At 40.3% G+C, this 21,223-nt stretch overlaps 1 protein-coding gene across 1 annotated transcript; it reads left to right on the top strand.

The window, feature by feature from the left end:
- The first annotated feature begins 8,939 nt into the window (after positions 1–8,939).
- Positions 8,940–20,123, top strand: STEAP1 (STEAP family member 1). Its single transcript, XM_034964393.3, has 5 exons — positions 8,940–9,839; positions 15,054–15,168; positions 16,103–16,615; positions 17,212–17,376; positions 19,773–20,123. Exons 2-5 carry the CDS (start codon positions 15,085–15,087, stop codon positions 20,028–20,030), a joined length of 1,020 nt encoding a protein of 339 aa, XP_034820284.1. The 5' UTR covers positions 8,940–9,839; positions 15,054–15,084; the 3' UTR covers positions 20,031–20,123.
- The last annotated feature ends 1,100 nt before the right edge of the window (positions 20,124–21,223 follow it).

Below are 21,223 nucleotides of genomic sequence, written 5' to 3' on the forward strand. Positions count from 1 at the left end.
CCTTTAGTGAATGGATACACAATGAATAAGCAAATTCAGCCATAAAAAGGAACAAACTATTGATACATGCAACATGGAAGATTCTCAAATTCATTATGCTAAATTTAAGAAGCTAGGCTCAAGAAGCTACATATGGTAATCCATTTACACGCTACCCTGGAAAAGGCAAAACTACAGGAAAGAAGAACAAATCAGTGGTTGCCAAGAGTTTGGAGTGAGAGAAGTTGCCCCAAATGGGGGGCAGTTAGAAGGAACATTTTGGGTCATGAAACTTGATTGGGGGCCAGGCGTGGTGGCTCACGCCTGTAATTCCAGCACTTTGGGAGGCTGAGGCAGGCAGATCACGAGGTCAGGAGATCGAGACCATCCTGGCTAACATGGTGAAACCCCGTCTCTACTAAAAATACAAAAAATTAGCCGGGTGTGGTGGCAGGCACCTGTAGTCCCAGCTACTCGGGAGGCTGAGGCAGGAGAATGGCGTGAACCCGGGAGGCGGAGCTTGCAGTGAGCCGAGATTGTGCCACTGCACTCCAGCCTGGGCGACAAATCGAGACTCCGTCTCCAAAAAAAAAAAAACAAAACTTGATTGGGATCCAAAATCATACAACTATACACTAAAATCAGTGAATATTACCTTATGTAAATTAAAAATTAGGAAATCAAACGAAAAGCATACATATAAAAAATAGTTTTTTCTAAGCATTTCTCATTTGTAAGGTGTTTTAATTATGTTGTATGTTGTCTCATTTTACCCCCATAACAAATCTATGAAAGAGGTACTTTTATCCCCATGTTAACGTGAATAAACCCAGGTTTGGAAAAGTCGAGAAACATACTTACTGTCATATAGTTAACAAGTGACCGAGCAGGGATGTGAAGCCAGATTCCTCTGACTCCAAGGTCTGAGTTCTTCCTCCTGCACAGTGGTCAATTGGCTAGATCCACATAAACAGCATGCACAAACTCACCACTCACACATACATACCCACAGACACACACCACACAGATGGGATACATCTCACAGTCACATATATGGAATGAGTGATATGCAAACATAAAATTGCATTATTTTTATATTATTCTCATTTTATATAAATCCTACCACGAGGCATAGTCTGTCTCATTCATTCATTCATTTATCCATCCCTTCATTTATTCGCTCATTTCTTCAGCAAATAGCTTCCTTTGTGGCAGGTGCTATTCCAGACTCTGGAGATACTACAGTAAACAAAACAGAATAAACTCAGAAACTCTAAAATGCAACAATAAAAAACAAGGAAATTTCAAAAGGGATCAAAGTTTTGAACAGACCTTTCAACTGAAATATATATGTAGTTAATACACACACAAAAACAAGTAAATAACAAGTGGGATATTTGGTAGTGACAAGTGCTATGAAGAAACACTAAAGCAAAGTAAGAAGAGTGAGTAAGAGGAGGAACTGTTTTAGGGACAGTGACCGGGGAGGCCTCTCTGCGAAGGGGAATTGAAGCAGAGAATGGATGGAAGAGAGGCAGGGAGTATTGGGAAGGTCTGGGAGAAGGTTTTTCCAGGACACAGGAATAACTAGGAGAAGCCCCTGAGGTAGGAGTCGCTTGGCACGTTTGAGGTACAGCCAGTGGGCTGCTCAGCTTGGGTGAGCTTGCAGGGCTGAGAGTGGGAGGAAGCCAGGGAAGCTGTAGAACTTTCCTACTTACGGTGCGTACTTGTAGCTGTTCTTCAATTCTCCAGTATAAGTGTATCTCCCTGGTTAATTGCAAATTATTTACAGGACCATGCTTTCTATTTTTTAAATGAATCTCAGTCTGTACCTGACACTTCACTGGGCATGGAGCTAATGCCAAATAAAAACGTGATGGTTGATGAGTGCTGTTCATACACATTTCCCAGTGGTTCTACCCCTGGAAGGCAGCTATGTGATCAATAAATAGGACGCTAGGAGAGTGGGAATTTCCAGCAGTACTTCATACTGTCACCTTTGAGACCTATAGAGAGTTCTGCTGAGGGCAAGTTTTTGTGGTATAGGAGGTCATCCTGATGAGGGTTTTGTTTTTTTTTTTTTTAATGGTGGCTTTTAGCGTAAATTGGCAGGGATTGATCAGGTGTTTCCTCTAGGCTAATGCTCCTTGGGGATCATGGGATGTGGTCTGCACACTCATCTGAGAAGTTCCAGTAATGGCAAGGCAGTCACCAGGGGACCCATGTCCTCAGAGGACCTCGCTCCTCAGAGAAACTGCAGGTTCACTGGGGGAGATTATCAGGACTTTAGACCTCAGGATGAAGAGACACACTCCAGGAGGGGCTGTGGATAGTTACTATGGTGCCCCAGAAAGGTGTCAGGGTAGTGCATGGGGAAAGCCCCCCAGGGTCCTGGCCAGCTTAGAGGCAATGGGGAGGAGCATGCTGGGCAGACTGTGCGGGATCCAGTCATGATCAGCCTAGCTCCTGAGGGGCTTTGCGTGGCACAGGTGTGAGGATAAGAGCAAAGATTCCAGTAAGGAACAAAGAGACAGTGAGTCTCTAGGAAGCCTGGACTTTTGATTTAGCCAGACTTGGGTTTGCAGCCTAGCTCCTGCCCAGGGTAGAGTAAGCTCCTTTCACCACCACCGCCATTATAGGGGAATCCTAGCAAATCTATGAGAGCCAGAAGCTAGACACAATGCCTGCTGCTTAGTGCTCACCATATACTTGTCCTTGGATAGCCAATGTCAAGTTAAATTTGCCAGAATTGTCACTCTGGGCCAGAAAGAGCTGTGTCCTGGCAATGGTGGCAGGGAGTCACCAGCAGGATCGGGTAGGACCCATGGTCACCACAGTGGCTAGTGCTGTGAGGAGGATGGAGATGCGGGAGAGTTTGCTCCCATAGGCCAGCACCATGGTGGTGGGGCCACTGAGACTGAGACCAGTGCACTGAGGGCTGGGCCTGGCAGTGGCCCCTTTGCACAGGCAGAAGAGCCTCCTGGAAGAGGGCTCAGTCTGGGCCCACTATGGGGGCTGACTGCTTGTAAGGAACGGAATAGACCACCAGGGGAGAACACCTCCCACATGAGGTAGTGCCAGAGCAAGACGCTGGACCTGACAACAAAGCCTTCAGTGGTGAAGACAGCAGAGACTCCAAGCTCCCTGTGAAGGAAGTGACTCATCCCATCCCTAGCCCAGCTCCTTTCCTAAGGAGGAAAAAGGTGAGAATTCCAAAAAGAAAAACTCTGTCAGTAAATTCTAACATGCGAGGTCTCAAGGAGCCCTACTCGGCCCCCATCCAACAGCCAGTAACACAAAAAGCTGGCTGCTCAGAGACCACAGTACAGTCTGTTCTTAGGACAGAAGAGCAGATGGGTGGCACACAGGCCATAACCACCAACATGGAGTTGCTGCGCCAGGTGGAGCCAGGGCCTCACTCCTGAACCCCGTGGAGCTGTGACAGCTGGTGGCGGGCATTCTGGTGACAAGTGAGCCATGAGCAGGCTTGCGTGGCACAGAGAGCGGGCTCGTTCTTACATACCCATGAGACACCCTCTGGAGAGTCTCAGAAATACTGGCCTGGAGCTTACAGGTGGAGGAGGTGTGAAGGTCTGCAGGTGCAAATGAGGCCAAGCAGTCAGTGAGATTTAAATTGGTCCTGTTAACCTGACCTCATTTGTATCCTCAGTATGGAGGCGCTTTGGGAAGATAAGGCAAGAATAGTGATGATCAGTAATAGCTTCTACTTGTTGAGCACCTATTGCAGGCAGGCACTAGGCTTAAAACTCTAAACATATTTTTTTTTACTCTTTATCCCAACCCTGAAATAAGGACATTTGAGACGGGAGGAAACTGAGGCTGAGCATTCATGTAAAGGTTGCGGCAGCATCTGGGAGAGGTGTGGGAAAGCACAGGAACAGGACCCAAATGTTCACAGCAGAAGCAGTCCCTAGCAGGGGCCCTTCTCTGGCATGCTCGCTGCTCCCTCTGGACTCAGGAGGAGTCTCCAGGCTCCAGGAAGGACATGGGGCAAAGCTCTGCTTTTTGACCTGGGCATCTCCTTTTGAGGGAGTGGTGAGTTAGCCAAATGGGGCATGGAAATGACTGTGAAAATGGAATGGCAGCTGAAAGAAGGCCATGATCCAGGAAAGGACATGAGGAGGGCAAACTGCAAAAGCCTGAGGCACTGCAGGGATGGGAATGTTGAAGGGTATAACAGCACATCAGGGTTTCCATGACTGATGCAAGGGGAAAGCGATTTTCACCTCAGACTCAAACTGGAAGTTTTTCTCCCTACCAAAAGGCAGGATGCCAGAGAAACAGACCTTTTCCCTCCTGGGTAGGAGTTTGGTGTTTCTCCAGTGCTCCACTCTGACCTAGCAGGGAGCTAGCAGAGACCATCCCACAGTCACCTCATCCAGCAGAGGATTTTCCACATGTGCCATGGGCTCTGTTCCTCAGCGACTTCAATAACAGAAGTTCAGCATTTGGGGGGTGCCAGGCTAAAGGAAGTCAATCAAGCTTCTTGTTTTGTGTTTCATTTTGCTTTTACCCTAGCATTTTCCAGAGCCTTTAACATGCTAAAACGAATTGTCACTCACCAGGAGTGGAGATGCAGCCAGTCCTGAATTTATCTGAAAAATGAAAATCTTTATTTGGAAAATGCTTATTAACATCTTAGCGAATTGGTGTTCTGGGGAAGATGATTTAGGAAAATCTGCTCTATGCATGTCACTGCCTGCTTCATGATTGCTTACTGCTTAATTTGATGCAACTTTTTTTTTTAACCAAAAGTCAAATAATAACCCAGGTTTACCATTTGCAAAGCTTCTCCCTACTCCCAACACACACACCTTCCTCCTTCTTCCTCTTCTCCCTTTCCCTCTCCCTCTCCTTTTCCTGCCCTTTACTGTACAAGAATGCCTTGAATAAAGAAAACCTATAAAACAGAAATATAAATTTGGAAGTGATTATTTAATTGGCCTTTGATTTCATGACAGGCAAAAATAAGTTGGCCCTCATATTTTTTTTTTTTTTGCAAAAAATGATACTTTAAATACTAAAGGATTTAAAGGATACTTGGTAAATATTTGTTGGTTTAATTCATGAAACATGTGGATGTTATGTGAAAATACATTATCTGTATCCCAGAAATAAAAAAAAAAAATATCCTTTTTCTGGCCTAGAGCATAATACTTCAGCTCTGGGGACCCCACTCACCTGGTATTCTATGTATATGGTGCCCCCTGCAGCAGCCCTGGGCTCATTACAAGTAACACTGATTCTTAGGTGTTTTATGCCTTTTTACCAATCTCTTTAGAGGAAGCAGATGAACATTTAGAATTTTAACAGGGAATGTTTACCTGAGGACAGAAGCTAGATGAAAAGATCAGCTGGAACCCAGAACACATATTTTTCCTGACAATCCAGCCAAATGTGAATCCAGGGACTCGGTGTAATTCATCAGAACAAAGCAACACTGCAGGCAGGTTGTGTGGTACCCACTTGCCTTTGTAATACCGCCATGCTCAATTCCAAACACAGTCTGTCAACTCATCGGAGCCCCACTGGTGAGAAAGCCAAGGCTGGCAGCAGGTTTGGTGCCACCTCTTGGTGCCAGAGCCACCTGCACACAGCATGGAGCAAGGGAATAGCCAGGGTGCCCTGGAGCCAGTTCCTTCCAGAAGCCAGCAGCCCTAAGGCTCCTCCATCCCATTCCCAGCAAGAAGAAGCTGCCATGAATATGAAGGTGGGAAGAGGAAGCTCAGACCAGGGGAAGGCTTGGGCTGTGTGTTAATTCTTCTCTGGTCCCCAGGACCCAACACAGTTGTCTGGTTAATACTGCATTAAATGCAGTTAATTGATTCTATCCCCAGTTCCACTAAGAAATTCCTGAGTGCTCTCAGAAAGTTACTTCTCTTGGAGCCTGCAGCACAACAAACCACTCAGAACTTGGTGCTATAAAACAACAGCAAGCATTTGTCATTACTATCTTTCACTTCTTTAGGGGTTGATGGGGCTCAGCTAGGCAGTTTTTGGTCCTCATGCAGTGACAATCAGACAATGGCTGGGGCTAGAGTTCTCTTGAAGGCCGTTCCATTCATACTCTCTGGTGCCTGACTTGGGAAGACATAAATAGCTGGCGGCTGGAACAGTCGGGGCTCCTCAGGCACCTCTGTCTATTACAGTGTGCTCCCTCCATGTGGACTCTCTGTCAGGGTAGCTGGACTTCTTACATGAAGTCACCTGTACCCGGAGACAGGCTGGTGGAAGTCAATAACCCATTGTGATCCAGCTTCACAAGTAAAGCAGTGTCACTTCCACCATATTATATGCACGGAGACAGTCAAAAGCGCTGCCCATGTTCCAGGGCAGGAGATAGGTCTCTCTTCTTGATGGGAAGAATGTTAAAGAATTTACAGACTTGCTTTGAAACAGAGCCTTAATTTCTCCATATCCTCTAAATGAGGATAATAATACCTTCTTTTTTCCCTAAGGTATAACCCCTTCATAACCTTCTATTATAAGTGTTTGATATCCTGATATTTCTTTCTCCATGCCAGAACATACTTTCAGAAAAAGCTGAAATATTCTTTATAGTAGGATGTAAATAACTGATAAGGCTTAACATGGTACCATTGCCAGGAACTTTAGTCTTTTCATAGATCGCAACATATTTAAAGCCAATGGAATATATCACGGCATTTTGAACATCACTGAACAGTACTCAGGCAGAGATCTGTGAGCTTGGAAATGAAGCACCTACTCTTACAACCTACCTGAAAAGATGTTTACTGTTGCCTGTCTTGGTGAAAGAGCAATAAGGGACTTTGAGTTCGGGAGAAAGAATTCGGAAGAATAGTTAAAACCTCCAGTCCCAAGAACAGACCTCCTCTCTACCCCCAACCACTTTTAAACGCAGACACTAGGGACAAACTGACCACATACTTTGAAGATTACAGTAGATCTTGAACTAGTAAAGAGAATGTATCATATGAGGTTAACAGAATCAGAAATTTTGGCCAGTGAAGCCTTATCATGTCTGTCTTAAAACAATCATTTTGACAAATATTTCTTCTTGAACTTAGGTAATTTTTGCAGTCATTTAAAATAAAAGTCTGACCATTCTTCTTTCGTAAGAGGCAGACTTGGAAATAGTGTTGATCATTACTTAAATTGCTGTCCCTTCAGGAGTTACATTTCCAAAGGAAAAAACTTAATATAATTCTTGTCATTCACTTAAAATTTACTGTCTATTTCTCATTGTGATTATCTTTAATAGTATGATATTTTTTATTTTATCTCTCACACCATAGTATTTCATTTACTTTTAAAATGGTCATCTCATCAGGTTCTAAGATCAGGTTGCTTATTTGACAGGCAAAAATACTCGTGGATTCTAAATTATATTTTCTCCACAACATGTTATTATGAAGTCACCAGTTTAGTATTTGACCTCAAATAACACTGAGGTCCATTATGTTAATATGCGCTCTCACTATAGTTTAAGTTTATTACAGAATATTCTGAAAGATCCAAATTTATTTGTAACTCATGGGCGAACTCCCATTTTAAATCCTCCAGTTGTTTAGAGTCACAGCAAAACTAGCAACTTGCCTTTCAACATTTGCAATAGCATAATGTGGCTTTCCACAGGCCACACTTGTTTTTAAAAGTATGTGCTAAAGAGGCTGACTCAGCATTCTGAGATGCTCTGGCATTGTATTACCCGCCCCCGCCCCCACAAAAATTTTTTTTCTTTATCTCACACCTCAAATTACAGGTTATTTGTATGCAAAAATTGCAGATAGTTCATCTATGATACTAACTCCTGGCAACTCAATAAAAGCTTTTTAGTAACATGTTTTTCTTAATCGAATATTGTGTTGCTTTTATAATATCTACAAACTAATTGATAAATAATCTCACACTTTTAATCATTTTACTTTGGAACATACTCTATTTATTCTCCACACTAAAATATTGGGCAAAAAAAACCTTTTATAAGAAGTGCAGAAATAAAATTGCTAAAGTCTAATTATAAAACAAAAATATTTGGGGTTTGATTTTAAATGTTTTAATTAGAAAAGGAAAAGCAGTTTTAAGTGCAGCTTGCTATATAGCCATATTCATATCAATATATATTATTATGTTAACACAATAATAACTCTTTGCCCTTTTCATATGGAAAATAGATTGTGAAAAAGAGAATGACCTTTGTTCTACCAAATGTTAAACAATAAAAGCATATCGTTTTGTCTGACCATTTAAGACCCATGATCACTTTTAAAACTCAACAATGCTTAGTTAAAAAGTCTTAATTCTTTGTAGTCTGTGCTACACATATAAAGATTACACAGATTTCTTTTCTAAAACTTTTAAATTATTTTCTAGTTTCACTAGAAACAACAGGTGTAAGATTCTATTTCCACCACAAGGTGTCAGTCCACGGTAATTTAATCTTCAAAGGGCTTTAAGCTAATCCAAGGAAAGTCAGTGACTACAGAAAATACTTACATTAAAACATGAACAGTCTTCGGTGCCCTGGCAGTGAATAAAAAACAATCATGGAAAATGTGGTTGCGCGTTTATTTTCCTTTGTGTTTTCTACTCAGCTTAGTCCTGAGAATGTTGTATACCAAATCCCCAGAATTTTGCAATTCATGTCTCAGACCCTATCTTGAGGCTGGTTCCAACGGAGAGAAGTAAACCCCCTGCTCAAGTTGTCTTTTTCTAAAACCTTGGAATATTAACAGTTTACTTTAGGTTTGGAATACTTCATTGAGCTAGGATATGGGAAGCTGCACTTAAAAGCAAAGGCAAGGAAGGGAGGGACGGAGTAAACATGGGGTTTAAGGGTTTTTTTTTTTTTCGGCTGGGGAGCAGGGTTTGTGCGATTAAAGGTACACAATTTGAACAATTCAGGGAGCAAGTCACTCTCAGAAATTCAGCTTCGGATTCCTCAAACTGTCAATCACAGCCACTTCAGGACCGGCTGTTAGGTTTTAAATAAGGTGGCTGGGTGCGGTGGCTCACGCCTGTAATCTCAGCACTTTGGGAGGCCAAGGCGGGTGGATCACGAGGTCAGGAGTTCAGGACCAGCCTGGCCAAGATGGTGAAACCCCCGTCTCTGCTAAAAATACAAAAATTAGCCAGGCACAGTGGCAGGCGCCTGTAATCCCAGCTACTCGGGAGGCTGAGGCAGGAGAATCGCTTGAACCCGGGGCTGGAGGTTGCAGTGAGCCAAGATCGCGCCACCGCACTCCAGCCTGGGCAACAGACTGAGACTCCGTCTCAAAAAAAATAAAAATAAAATAAAAATAAATAAGCTAACATGTGGGAGGGTTTGTAAGCTCTAAACGGTCTATCTCAAAGTGTGATCTGGGAATGCTTCCATATCTCATGGGAACTTGTTAGAAATGAGAATCTCAGACCCCATCCCAGACATACTGAACCGGAAACTGTGGGTGGACAGCCCAACAATCGGTTTTTTAATAAGCCCCCGGGTAATCTTATACACGCTAAAGTCTGAGAACCACTGCTCTAGAGAAATGCACAAACGTTCCTTAGTGGAGATTAAACAAAAGGCGAGGGGTTGGAGGGCGCGAAACGGACCTCAAGTGCAGGGCAGACGGCATTTGAGAGGAAACTGGGAGAGGCCGGAGTGCGACTTGGGGAGTCTTAGCCTCCAAGGACTTTCCCGAACCCTGCGGACGCGGGGCGCCAGCAGGTGGCGCTGGACGCGCAACGGACAAGGAGGCGGGGCCTGCAGCAGGCTTGGAGGCTCCGCGCTCTGGAGGCTCAGGCGCCGCGTGGGGCCGGCGCCTCTGGGCAGCAGCGGCAGCCGAGACTCACGGTCAAGCTACGGCGAAGAGTGGGTGAGTACCTTGAATCGTTCTCACTGGCCGTTTGCTCCTCGAGTCCGCCCGCGTGTCCCTGCAAGGCTGGGCGCCCGCTCCCAGTCTTGGGAGGGGTGTAGCGGGTCGCAAGCCTTCTCGTGACCTGGACGGCAGCCCTCCTGGGCGAGCGCTGCTCAATTCTCCGCTTATGCGCGGCTCTGGGGCGTGCTGCCTTCCACCCCAGCTGGGTTGTGGCCGGGCCGGGGGTTGGGGGGAGCCAGGGACTCACAGGAAGCCTTTTCGCTAGGGGCTTAAGGTTGTGGTAGATTATTAAGTTTGTGCTCAGGTTGGATTTTGATGGCAAGTTTTTTAACGTGGCAAAGTTGCCAGAGTTTGCTGTGCATTGACGAATGACTGGTGCACAGTACTTAAAATCGTGCTACTTCTCGTCTTCGGGTTTCCTGGTAACAGAGGTTTTCATTTTTAGTCCTTAGAACACTGGCCCTACTCTTTCAGGATCTGAGTGGGGTTCAGGTTCCCTCCAAAATAGTCAATCAAGGCTTTAAATATGTAATTCTGGTCAAATCCACTGGAAGGTGTTTGTAGACATAAATTTTTTGTACACTTCCAAATTTCTTACTTTGTTACTTTTGTAAAATACATTTCCCTCCACATCCTGACGTGTAATAAAAGGTTATTCATTTAACATGAATGTTAAGCACAGAGGGAAAGCAATGCTTAAAAAGAAAAACAGCCCAGTGAAAAAAAAACAAAAAACTCGACTTCACTTAGTTAAATGTAAAACAAGTGTGCACTTGAAAGTATAAAAGGTTGGAAATGCAATGCAACCCACAGTGTATTCCAGGCATTGGGTTTCTTCATATTCTCAACTGCGGGACATAAACATGAGTAAGTTGGGCTGTGCCAACATTTAGGAACACCAGGGCAGCCATCCTGGTACAGCAAAACAGCAGTCGCATTAGAAATATGCTTCACTTTTTTTAAAAGAGGGTGAAAGAGAACTTTGGGTCGAATTCTGGAGTTCCTAACATTTTAACACCAGGTTGTTTTCTGTTATTTTTCTTTTTATGAAAAGATTTTACTGTAGAACTTAAATTTCATTTTGGTTAATGTCTGATGGAAACCAACAAATTTATTTGACTCATAGTTTATTTTCCTGGCTTATGGGCATAGAGTTGACTGTGGGCCACACAGTCAACAAGCTTCCTCACTGTCATGGGCTTTTCCTTGGCTTTGCTCTTGAGTGTGGTCTCCTTACCATGCAGACAAATGGCTGGGTAACTCTCCAGGGCCACTCTGGTTTTCCACCCAGACTCCGTTTGTAGTGGCCATCAGTCAGCAAACACTGCCAACCTGCTAGCTACCCCAGGACTGGGTCTAGAAGACAGCGCTGAGCCTTTTCCTCTACTTCCCTTCCCATGCCACCATCTGCCTATAAAACTTTATCCTCCTCTAGGATACATCGCTCTACCATGCAGTTGAAATGCCTGCCTTCTCTCCTAGACCTCAAGGTTTTTCAGAGCAGAGGCTTTATCTCATTTAACTTTGCATTCCTCCTGCGTTACATTATTGTTCACAATATAGTTAATGAATTCATATTGAATAAATGTAGGTGGATTTGTTAGCATCCTTACCATACTGCAACCCTCAAAGTTAAAAGATCTTCTAAACATAGTGAATTATTTCTTACATTTGATTATAGTAGTTGACACTTCCATTCCTAGCACCTCCCTCCCCCACCCCACAAACTATTATGTTGGTGATATGGTTTGGAGCTGTGTCTCTCCCTCAGATCTCATGTTGAAATGTAACCCCCAGTGTGGGAGCTGGGGTCTGGTGGGAGGTGATTGGACCATGGGAGCAGTTTCTCATGGTTTAACACCATCCCCCCCTTGGTGCTGTTGTCACGTTAGTGCAGGGGTACCCAACCCCGTGGCCACAGACTGGTATCAGTCAGTGTCCTTTTAGGAACTGGGCTGCACAGCAGGAGGGGAGTGGCAGACCAGCGAGCATTACTGCCTGAGCTCCACCTCCTGTCAGATGAACAGTGGCATTAGATTCTCCTAAGTGCATGAACCCTATTGCAAACTGCACATGCAAGGGATCTAGGTTGTGTGCTCCTTATGAGAATCTAACTATTGCCTGATGATCTGAGGTGGAACAGTTTCACCTCAAAACCCTATCCCCCTTCCCCTACTTGGAAAAATTGTCTTCCACGAAACCAGTCCCTGGTGCCAAAAAGGTTGGGGACCACTGCGATAATGTAAGACGCCTGCTCCCACTTCACCTTCCGCCATGACTATAAGCTCTCTGAGGCCTCCCCAGAAGCAGATGTTGCCATGCTTCCTTTACAGCCTATGGAACCATGAGCCAATTAAATCTCCTTTCTTTATAATAATTACCCAGTCTCAGGTATTTCTTTATAGCAGTGCGAGAACAGCGTAATACAGTTGGTTAAGTCACCAAATGACTTGGAATAATATGCTTCTTAAGGAGATAGAGTGTCATTTCCTCCAGAGCAGGCATGAGTGTCATTTCTATTTTTCCTCTTTAATGTTGGTCACAGAGTTGGGTTCATAAATACTTGATGATTGGCATATGCTTTACTCAGAATTCTTTTACATGCCAGTGGTGAACACCCAAATCACACTAACTTAAACCAAAAAAAAAGGGAATGTGTTGACTGTCTAACTGAAAAATTCAGGATCTAGTCTCAGGGACTCTAAATACTGAAATATGCCGCCAGGACTCTTCTGTGTCTTTCTCTGCTTCTTGTTCTGCTTCCGTGTTGGCTTTCTTCTTTTCTAATGAAAACATGTTCCTTCTTAGAGCATGGAGAAAAAAGCATGGCAGGCTTATACTGTGCTATCTTAACAAAATGTTAAAGACATCTCATCTCTCTCTTCCACTTCCATATATAAATATCAGAGAATGACCATGGTTTAAGTAGGGTTCTGTGCCATCGCTAAGCCAATCATTGGGAAAACAGGAAACTGCCCAGGCCTGAGTCATATACCCACTTCTGTGACCAGGGAATGAGCGTTACTATTTTACACAATCTCCCAAAATCACATTGGAGGGAGGAAGGGCATTTCTCCAAATGGAGGAAATGTTTTAAAGCAGAAAAGAATGTGGGCAAACTAAAACAACAGATATCTTCATCATGAATGTTCTGTAATTTTGAAATAGATAATATCTGGAAAATATTCCAAGAGTACCTCAACAAAGTAAATGTTGGCATATGTAAAAGCAACTCGTTATTCTTTGTTATGGTTAAACCTTTAAAACTTGGAGAATGTTTTAAGAACAGTCATGTCTCTTCATGAGAGGATACATTCTGAGAAATTCATTGTAAGGCGGGATTTCATTGTTGAGGAAACATCATAGAGTGTACTTACATAAACTTAGATGGTACGGCCTCCTACATACTTAGGCTAGATGGTATAGTCTATTGCTCCTAGGCTACTAATCTGTATAGCATGTAACTGTGCTGAATACTGTGGGCAGTTGAAACACAATAGTAAGTATTTGTGTATCTGAACATAGAAAAGGTATAGTAAACATACATATATCGTATAAAAGATAAAAAATTGTATATTTGTACAGGACGCTTACTATGAATAGAACTTGCAGAACTGGAAGTTGCTCTGGGTGAGTCAGTGAGTGAGTAGTGAGTGAATGTAAAGGCCTGGGACATTACTGTACACTACTATAGACTTTATAAACGCTGTACACTAAGGCTACCCTACATTTATTGAAAAATTTTTTTCTTTAATAATTAACTTTAGCTTACTGTAATTTTACTTTATTAACTTATTGTTTTTACTCTTTTGTAATAACACTTAGCTTAAAACATAGTCACATTGTACAGCCATACAAAATATTTTGTTTATGTACTTACTCCTTAAGCTTTTTTTCTATTTCTATTTTTTTTTTCTTTTTAGACTTTTTTGTTGAAACTAAGACACAAACACACACATTAGCCTAGGCCTACCCAGGGTCAGGATCATCAGTATCACTGTCTTCCACCTCTATATCTTGTCCCACTGGAAGGTCTTCAAGGGCAGTAACAGGCACGGAGCTGCCATGTTCTATGATAACAATGCCTTCTTCTGGAAGACCTCCTGAAGGACCTGCCTAGGGCTGTTTACAGTTAGCTCTTTTTTTGTAAGTAGAAGGGTACACTTCACAATAATAATAAAAAGTATAGTATTGTAAATACTAGGCAATAGGAATTTTTTTGCTCCATTATACTCTTATGGGACCACTGTTACATATGCAGTCAGTCGTTGACCAAAGTGTTATGTGACACATCACTGTATTTTAAACTATTCCTGGAAACAGCTTTCCACCTAAAAAAGTACTACACGTGGTCTAAAATTCAGAAACACTTGGGATTTTCTGTCAATCAAATTGTTGTATATCTAATCTATTTTTCTCATTGAATTTCATAAAGTGTAAATTGAAGATGTGTTCCTCTGGAAATAAATTCAGAACTAATAAAAACAATGAATAGTACTGTGACATATGTTTTCTTTCCCTAAAAAATGTTACACCAATCCTGGATGAGGATCTGTGAGTTTGCTAAGGAAAAGATTCTTTTATCAAGTGAGAAATTTGAAAAGTTATTTTCCACAGGGTTGACCAGAAGACTGGGCACATCATTAATTTGGCACAACTCACCATTCCCACTGGAAACATACTAGCAATTCACATCTTCCAAACAAGGACCAACCTCTTACTCCAAAAGAAAAATGGTACTCTGAAAATACTGTTTCAGACTCCAGTGTCAACCCCAAAATTCTGTTAAACATAAATCTTATATCAGCTACCTCCAGCCTCCATTGATGACATTATTACTTTCAATATAATACATTCCTAATTATATTTGCCATTGAAAGGAGTTGGCTTTCCTCCAGATGGAAACCTGAAATTAAATCTTCCTCAAGTAAAAGGCAACATCTGACCCTTCGTAATCCATACAGGCACCTGGGTTATTCATTGAACAAATAAGTAGATAAAGAAGAGCAGTTACTGTTGATAAGAGGGCATTGGTTTGAAACTTACAGATTATAATATGAAGTTAAATGTATAAATCAGTCACTATTTCCATTTTTATTGTATTTTATCTGCCATTCTAGTCTTTAAGTAAGTAAATTTTTTATATTGTTACATCAAACATTCACATCATAAATAGAATAGACATGAAAGTAATTATTTTTATTTTTACAGGTGGCTGAAGCCATACTATTTTATAGAATTAATGGAAAGCAGAAAAGACATCACAAACCAAGAAGAACTTTGGAAAATGAAGCCTAGGAGAAATTTAGAAGAAGACAATTATTTGGTAAAATATTAATAATAACAATAATAAATAATAATTTACATCTTTAAACATAATTCAGATGCCATTCTGTATCTCCTAGTGTTATGAAAGTGATTTTTCACCCTAGTCTGCTGATATCTGGACTTGGATTACCATCAGTGATACTGTGAAGGACAGAGTAGCATATGTGAGAGAAATAGTACCTTCACTGATTGTCAGGGACTTAGCTGAATAACCTTGAATAAGTTACTGAAAATCTGGGGTCTTAGTTTGTTTATACCATGAAAGCCTTGGACCAGATCATCCCCAAGGCCCTTCCAATTCTTTCTAACAGTCTATAGTTCTAAGTTTAAAAAAAAAAAGTCATCAATGCCCATATAACAGTAATTTTGTAAGCAAGCATTTTTGTCATAGACACAGTGGCAGCTTACCAAGAGATCATCTAGTAAATTGACGATTCACTGTATAACCAGATAAATCTACTTTTGGATAAGAATCACTTGTTCCACTTTTGGTCAAACACAGGATTAAGTGTTTCTTACTACATTTTTTGACTGAAAAAGTGGCAGAAATTTTGGTTCCAAACTTCCAAATTATCTCAATGGAAGTTTTAGCAGAAATTATTTATTTAATCTTAATAATTTTAATAGGGAAAAGTAATTAATAAATTACAAGCATATACTTTATAAGAGTAACAATGTGCATAAAATGAAATAATTTCATTTTTCAAGTTAACTGTCTTACCTGTTTGAAGCATGTATTTCTTTTGTCCTAAAGACAAAAGTCTTTCAGTGCCACATAGACTATGCTATCTTCAACTAACCAGTATTCAAAAGCAAGATTCTGAATGCCCTCATTCAATGAGAAGCACAATGATTGAGCAATAAGTAATTAGTTCAAGAGATATCCCATTGTTTTGTTCAATTTTAAGATGTTAATTTTCTTTCCTTTGTAGCATAAGGACACGGGAGAGACCAGCATGCTAAAAAGACCTGTGCTTTTGCATTTGCACCAAACAGCCCATGCTGATGAATTTGACTGCCCTTCAGAACTTCAGCACACACAGGAACTCTTTCCACAGTGGCACTTGCCAATTAAAATAGCTGCTATTATAGCATCTCTGACTTTTCTTTACACTCTTCTGAGGGAAGTAATTCACCCTTTAGCAACTTCCCATCAACAATATTTTTATAAAATTCCAATCCTGGTCATCAACAAAGTCTTGCCAATGGTTTCCATCACTCTCTTGGCATTGGTTTACCTGCCAGGTGTGATAGCAGCAATTGTCCAACTTCATAATGGAACCAAGTATAAGAAGTTTCCACATTGGTTGGATAAGTGGATGTTAACAAGAAAGCAGTTTGGGCTTCTCAGTTTCTTTTTTGCTGTACTGCATGCAATTTATAGTCTGTCTTACCCAATGAGGCGATCCTACAGATACAAGTTGCTAAACTGGGCATATCAACAGGTAAGATGACAATGTTGACACTGTTACTAATAAAAAGTCTAAGTCACCTAACAAATTAATCATTTCTCATTGTAATATCAATACCCCAACCCTGTTGAAACTCTGTGTTGAAAAAGTCATCTATTTTAAAATTTTTATTATAATTACACTAGGGCTTGGTTGTCAGTCGGTTTTATATTGAGAAATGTTTTTTAAGCTGAAAATAAGGTACAACTTTAGCAACATCAGAAACATTTTGTTCATGGACGAGGCCATATTTCAAACTTCTACCACCCTCACAAGATTACTTTTTAATATTGTTGTTCTTCTCCTTGTTTACCACATATGCATGCACATTACAGTTCTAGCCAAGTAAACCATCAAATAATTATTAGAAAATTAATAGATTATGGAAGTGTTGCATTCAAGAAAAAAAGTGATAGCTCCTATGTCATTTGTCTTAGAGGAATGCAAAAAGAAAAAAGAAAAAGTCATAAATTTGTGGAGACCTGTTATCAGGGCTTCATAGTAGGCACAGGGAAGAGTGTAGAAGGAGATTCACATTCAGGAAATAACTGTTGTTTGCATTTCTTCTTTCTTTATTTACCTTCTGGTAGGTCCAACAAAATAAAGAAGATGCCTGGATTGAGCATGACGTTTGGAGAATGGAGATTTATGTGTCTCTGGGAATTGTGGGATTGGCAATACTGGCTCTGTTGGCTGTGACATCTATTCCATCTGTGAGTGACTCTTTGACATGGAGAGAATTTCACTATATTCAGGTAAATAATATATAAAATAACCCTAAGAGGTAAATCTTCTTTTTGTGTTTATGATATAGAATATGTTGACTTTACCCCATAAAAAATAACAAATGTTTTTCAACAGCAAAGATCTTATACTTGTTCCAATTAATAATGTGCTCTCCTGTTGTTTTCCCTATTGCTTCTAATTAGGACAAGTGTTTCCTAGACATAAATAAAAGGCATTAAAATATTCTTTGTTTTTTTTTGTTTTTTTGTTTGTTTGTTTGTTTGTTTGTTTATTTTGAGATGAAGTCTCGCTCTGTTGCCCATGCTGGAGTACAGTGGCACGATCTCGGCTCACTGCAACCTGCGCCTCCTGGGTTCAGGCGATTCTCCTGCCTCAGCCTCCTGAGTAGCTGGGATTACAGGCACCCATCACCATGTCCAGCTAATTTTTGTATTTTTAGTAGAGACAGGGTTTTCCCATGTTGGCCAGGCTGGTCTCGATCTCCTGACCTCAAATGATCCGCCCACCTCGGCCTCCCAAAGTGCTGGGATGACAGTTGTGAGCCACCACACTTAGCCTGCTCTTTCTAATATTTGAAACTTGTTAGACAATTTGCTACGCATCTAATGTGATATTTTAGGAATCCAATATGCATGGTTTATTATTTCTTAAAAAAAAATTCTTTTACCTGTCACCTGAATTTAGTAATGCCTTTTATGTTACACAACTTAGCACTTTCCAGAAACAAAAACTCTCTCCTTGAAATAATAGAGTTTTTATCTACCAAAGATATTCTAGTGTCTCATTTCAAAGGCTGCTTTTTCCAGCTTACATTTTATATACTTACTCACTTGAAGTTTCTAAATATTCTTGTAATTTTAAAACTATCTCAGATTTACTGAGGTTTATCTTCTGGTGGTAGATTATCCATAAGAAGAGTGATGTGCCAGAATCACTCTGGGATCCTTGTCTGACAAGATTCAAAGGACTAAATTTAATTCAGTCATAAACACTGCCAATTACCGTTTATGGGTAGACATCTTTGGAAATTTCCACAAGGTCAGACATTCGCAACCATCCCTTCTACATGTCCACACATATACTCCAACACTTTATTAGGCATCTGATTAGTTTGGAAAGTATGCCTCCATCTGAATTAGTCCAGTGTGGCTTAGAGTTGGTACAACATTCTCACAGAATTTCCTAATTTTGTAGGTTCAGCCTGATAACCACTGGAGTTCTTTGGTCCTCATTAAATAGCTTTCTTCACACATTGCTCTGCCTGTTACACATATGATGAACACTGCTTTTTAGACTTCATTAGGAATTTAGGACTACATCTTGACAACTGAGCCTATTCTACTATATGTACAATACCTAGCCCATAATAGGTATACAATACACATTTGGTAAAACTAATTTTCAACCAATGACATGTATTTTTCAACTAGTAACCTAGAAATGTTTCACTTAAAATCTGAGAACTGGTTACACTACAAGTTACCTTGGAGATTCACATCTGAAAACGCAAACTTAGCTATTTGATTGTATTCACTGGGACTTAAGAATGCGCCTGAATAATTGTGAGTTCGATTTGTTCTGGCAGGCTAATGACCATTTCCAGTAAAGTGAATAGAGGTCAGAAGTCGTATAAAATAGGTGTTGTCAGAACACTGTTGAGATTACATAGGTGAACAACTATTTTTAAGCAACTTTATTTGTGTAGTGACAAAGCATCCCAATGCAGGCTGAAATGTTTCATCACATCTCTGGATCTCTCTATTTTGTGCAGACATTGAAAAAATTGTTCATATTATTTCCATGTTATCAGAATATTTGATTTTTTAAAAACATAGGCCAAGTTCATTCACTTCATTATTCATTTATCAAAATCAGAGTGAATCACATTAGTCGCCTTCACAATTGATAAAGATCACTGAAGTCAAATTGATTTTTGCTATAATCTTCAATCTACCTATATTTAATTGAGCATCTAAAATGTACAAATCATTGTGTTGATTCTGCAGGGATCCTGCTATAAGTAAGACTCAGTCCCTGATTTTAGGTATCCTGTGATAAGCAGAATTAAGACAAATACACAAGAGACAAAGCACAAAAAATAAATATCATAAGGGAATGAACAAAATGGTGGAGAAAGAGTAGACAAAGTTTTTGATCACCTGCCTTCAAAGAAAGGCTGTGAATTTTGTTCACTTAGACAGCTTGGAGACAAGAAATTACCCAAAAGTAAGGTGAGGAGGACAGGCAAAAAGAGTAGAAAGATGTGAATGGACATTGTTGAGAAATGTGATAGGAAAACAATCATAGATAAAGGATTTCCAAGCAACAGAGCATATCCAGATGAGGTAGGATGGGATAAATTCTTATTGAACCAATCTTCACCAATTTTGTTTTTCTTTTGCAGAGCAAGCTAGGAATTGTTTCCCTTCTACTGGGCACAATACACGCATTGATTTTTGCCTGGAATAAGTGGATAGATATAAAACAATTTGTATGGTATACACCTCCAACTTTTATGATAGCTGTTTTCCTTCCAATTGTTGTCCTGATATTTAAAAGCATACTATTCCTGCCATGCTTGAGGAAGAAGATACTGAAGATTAGACATGGTTGGGAAGACGTCACCAAAATTAACAAAACTGAGATATCTTCCCAGTTGTAGAATTACTGTTTACACACATTTTTGTTCAATATTGATATATTTTATCACCAACATTTCAAGTTTGTATTTGTTAATAAAATGATTATTCAAGGATCTTGATGTTTCTCTTTGTATATATGTGATGAGTTTGAAATATTTGTATTTCCTTGCAGATTTTATTCAAAGCAAAAAAACTTTTTAAAATGAATCTCTAGCACTTTCTTTATGATAAAAGTAAGCATGACCAAAAAATCACACCTGATTTGTCAGATTATGTAGCATTATAAATAATCAAGGGCTTTGAAATACCAGTTGTTGCTACCCATTATACAGGTATCATTAGCTATGAAAAGATAATTTTATCTGAATCTACAACAAAAGTGTAATAAGCATTTACTTACGATTGTTAAAGAACTTTCATTTGTCTGTATCCAGGTTTTACTCATGGAACACCTATCTCCAAAAACACTCAGACTATGTCTATACAAGTAAAGCAGCACAGTAATATCAGATACACAGCCAGGCAAAATGAAACTCGGGCTATCCAGGAGAAAAAAAGTAAATTCAATAATTTCCACCTGAGTCATGTACAATTCAGTTTAACTTACTTTAATGCATTGGTAAAAGTATAACATAAAACATTTCCTGAAAGAACAAATTATACATTAGCTGTCAGGACTTGCTAACTCAACTGTTTGCTTCAGAAGTTTTTCATAATTAGCAAAAGTAATCACAAACTTTATCTTTCATAGTGGTGAGCCATTTATTATTAAAGACAATAGAGCTAATGGTGCAAATTAGGAAAATCAATTAGGCTATTCAGTAAGTGGAGTCCAGTTTTTCTATTTTTTGTTCTATTGCAAAGGATGATTATTCATTATTACATGGGGGATAAGGAACCTCCTTGGGCACAAATTTGAACTCTGCATTATTGGAGTTCAGACATACAGAGATATATTCGCAGGCAGTGAAGAAAGGAGTTAAGAGCAGCAATTCTGAACTGGAGCCAGGGCAGACAAGAGTGCCCTTGAGAAAAAACTCAGCATAAAATAAAAAGAAATCTAGGACTCTAGAATTGCAAACCAGATTCATCAAGGGAACAACATACTATGGGACCACTTAACTAATGACACATGTCATTCCGTAATCAACCAGCTCTGAGATGCAGCAGTCAAGTACCATAGTCTCACCTGCATGGCAAAGTGCCAGCTCCT

The sequence above is a fragment of the Pan paniscus genome, chromosome 6, assembly GCF_029289425.2.
Source record: "Pan paniscus chromosome 6, NHGRI_mPanPan1-v2.0_pri, whole genome shotgun sequence".
Lineage (NCBI taxonomy): Eukaryota > Metazoa > Chordata > Mammalia > Primates > Hominidae > Pan > Pan paniscus.

Excerpts from the sequence above, each read along its gene's own strand:
- STEAP1 (XM_034964393.3), top strand. The coding sequence starts at position 15,085 with ATGGAAAGCAGAAAAGACATCACAAACCAAGAAGAACTTTGGAAAATG. Across the intron at positions 15,169-16,102 it reads TAGAAGAAGACAATTATTTG|CATAAGGACACGGGAGAGAC; the intron begins GTAAAATATTAA and ends TTTCCTTTGTAG. Across the intron at positions 17,377-19,772 it reads GAGAATTTCACTATATTCAG|AGCAAGCTAGGAATTGTTTC; the intron begins GTAAATAATATA and ends TTTCTTTTGCAG.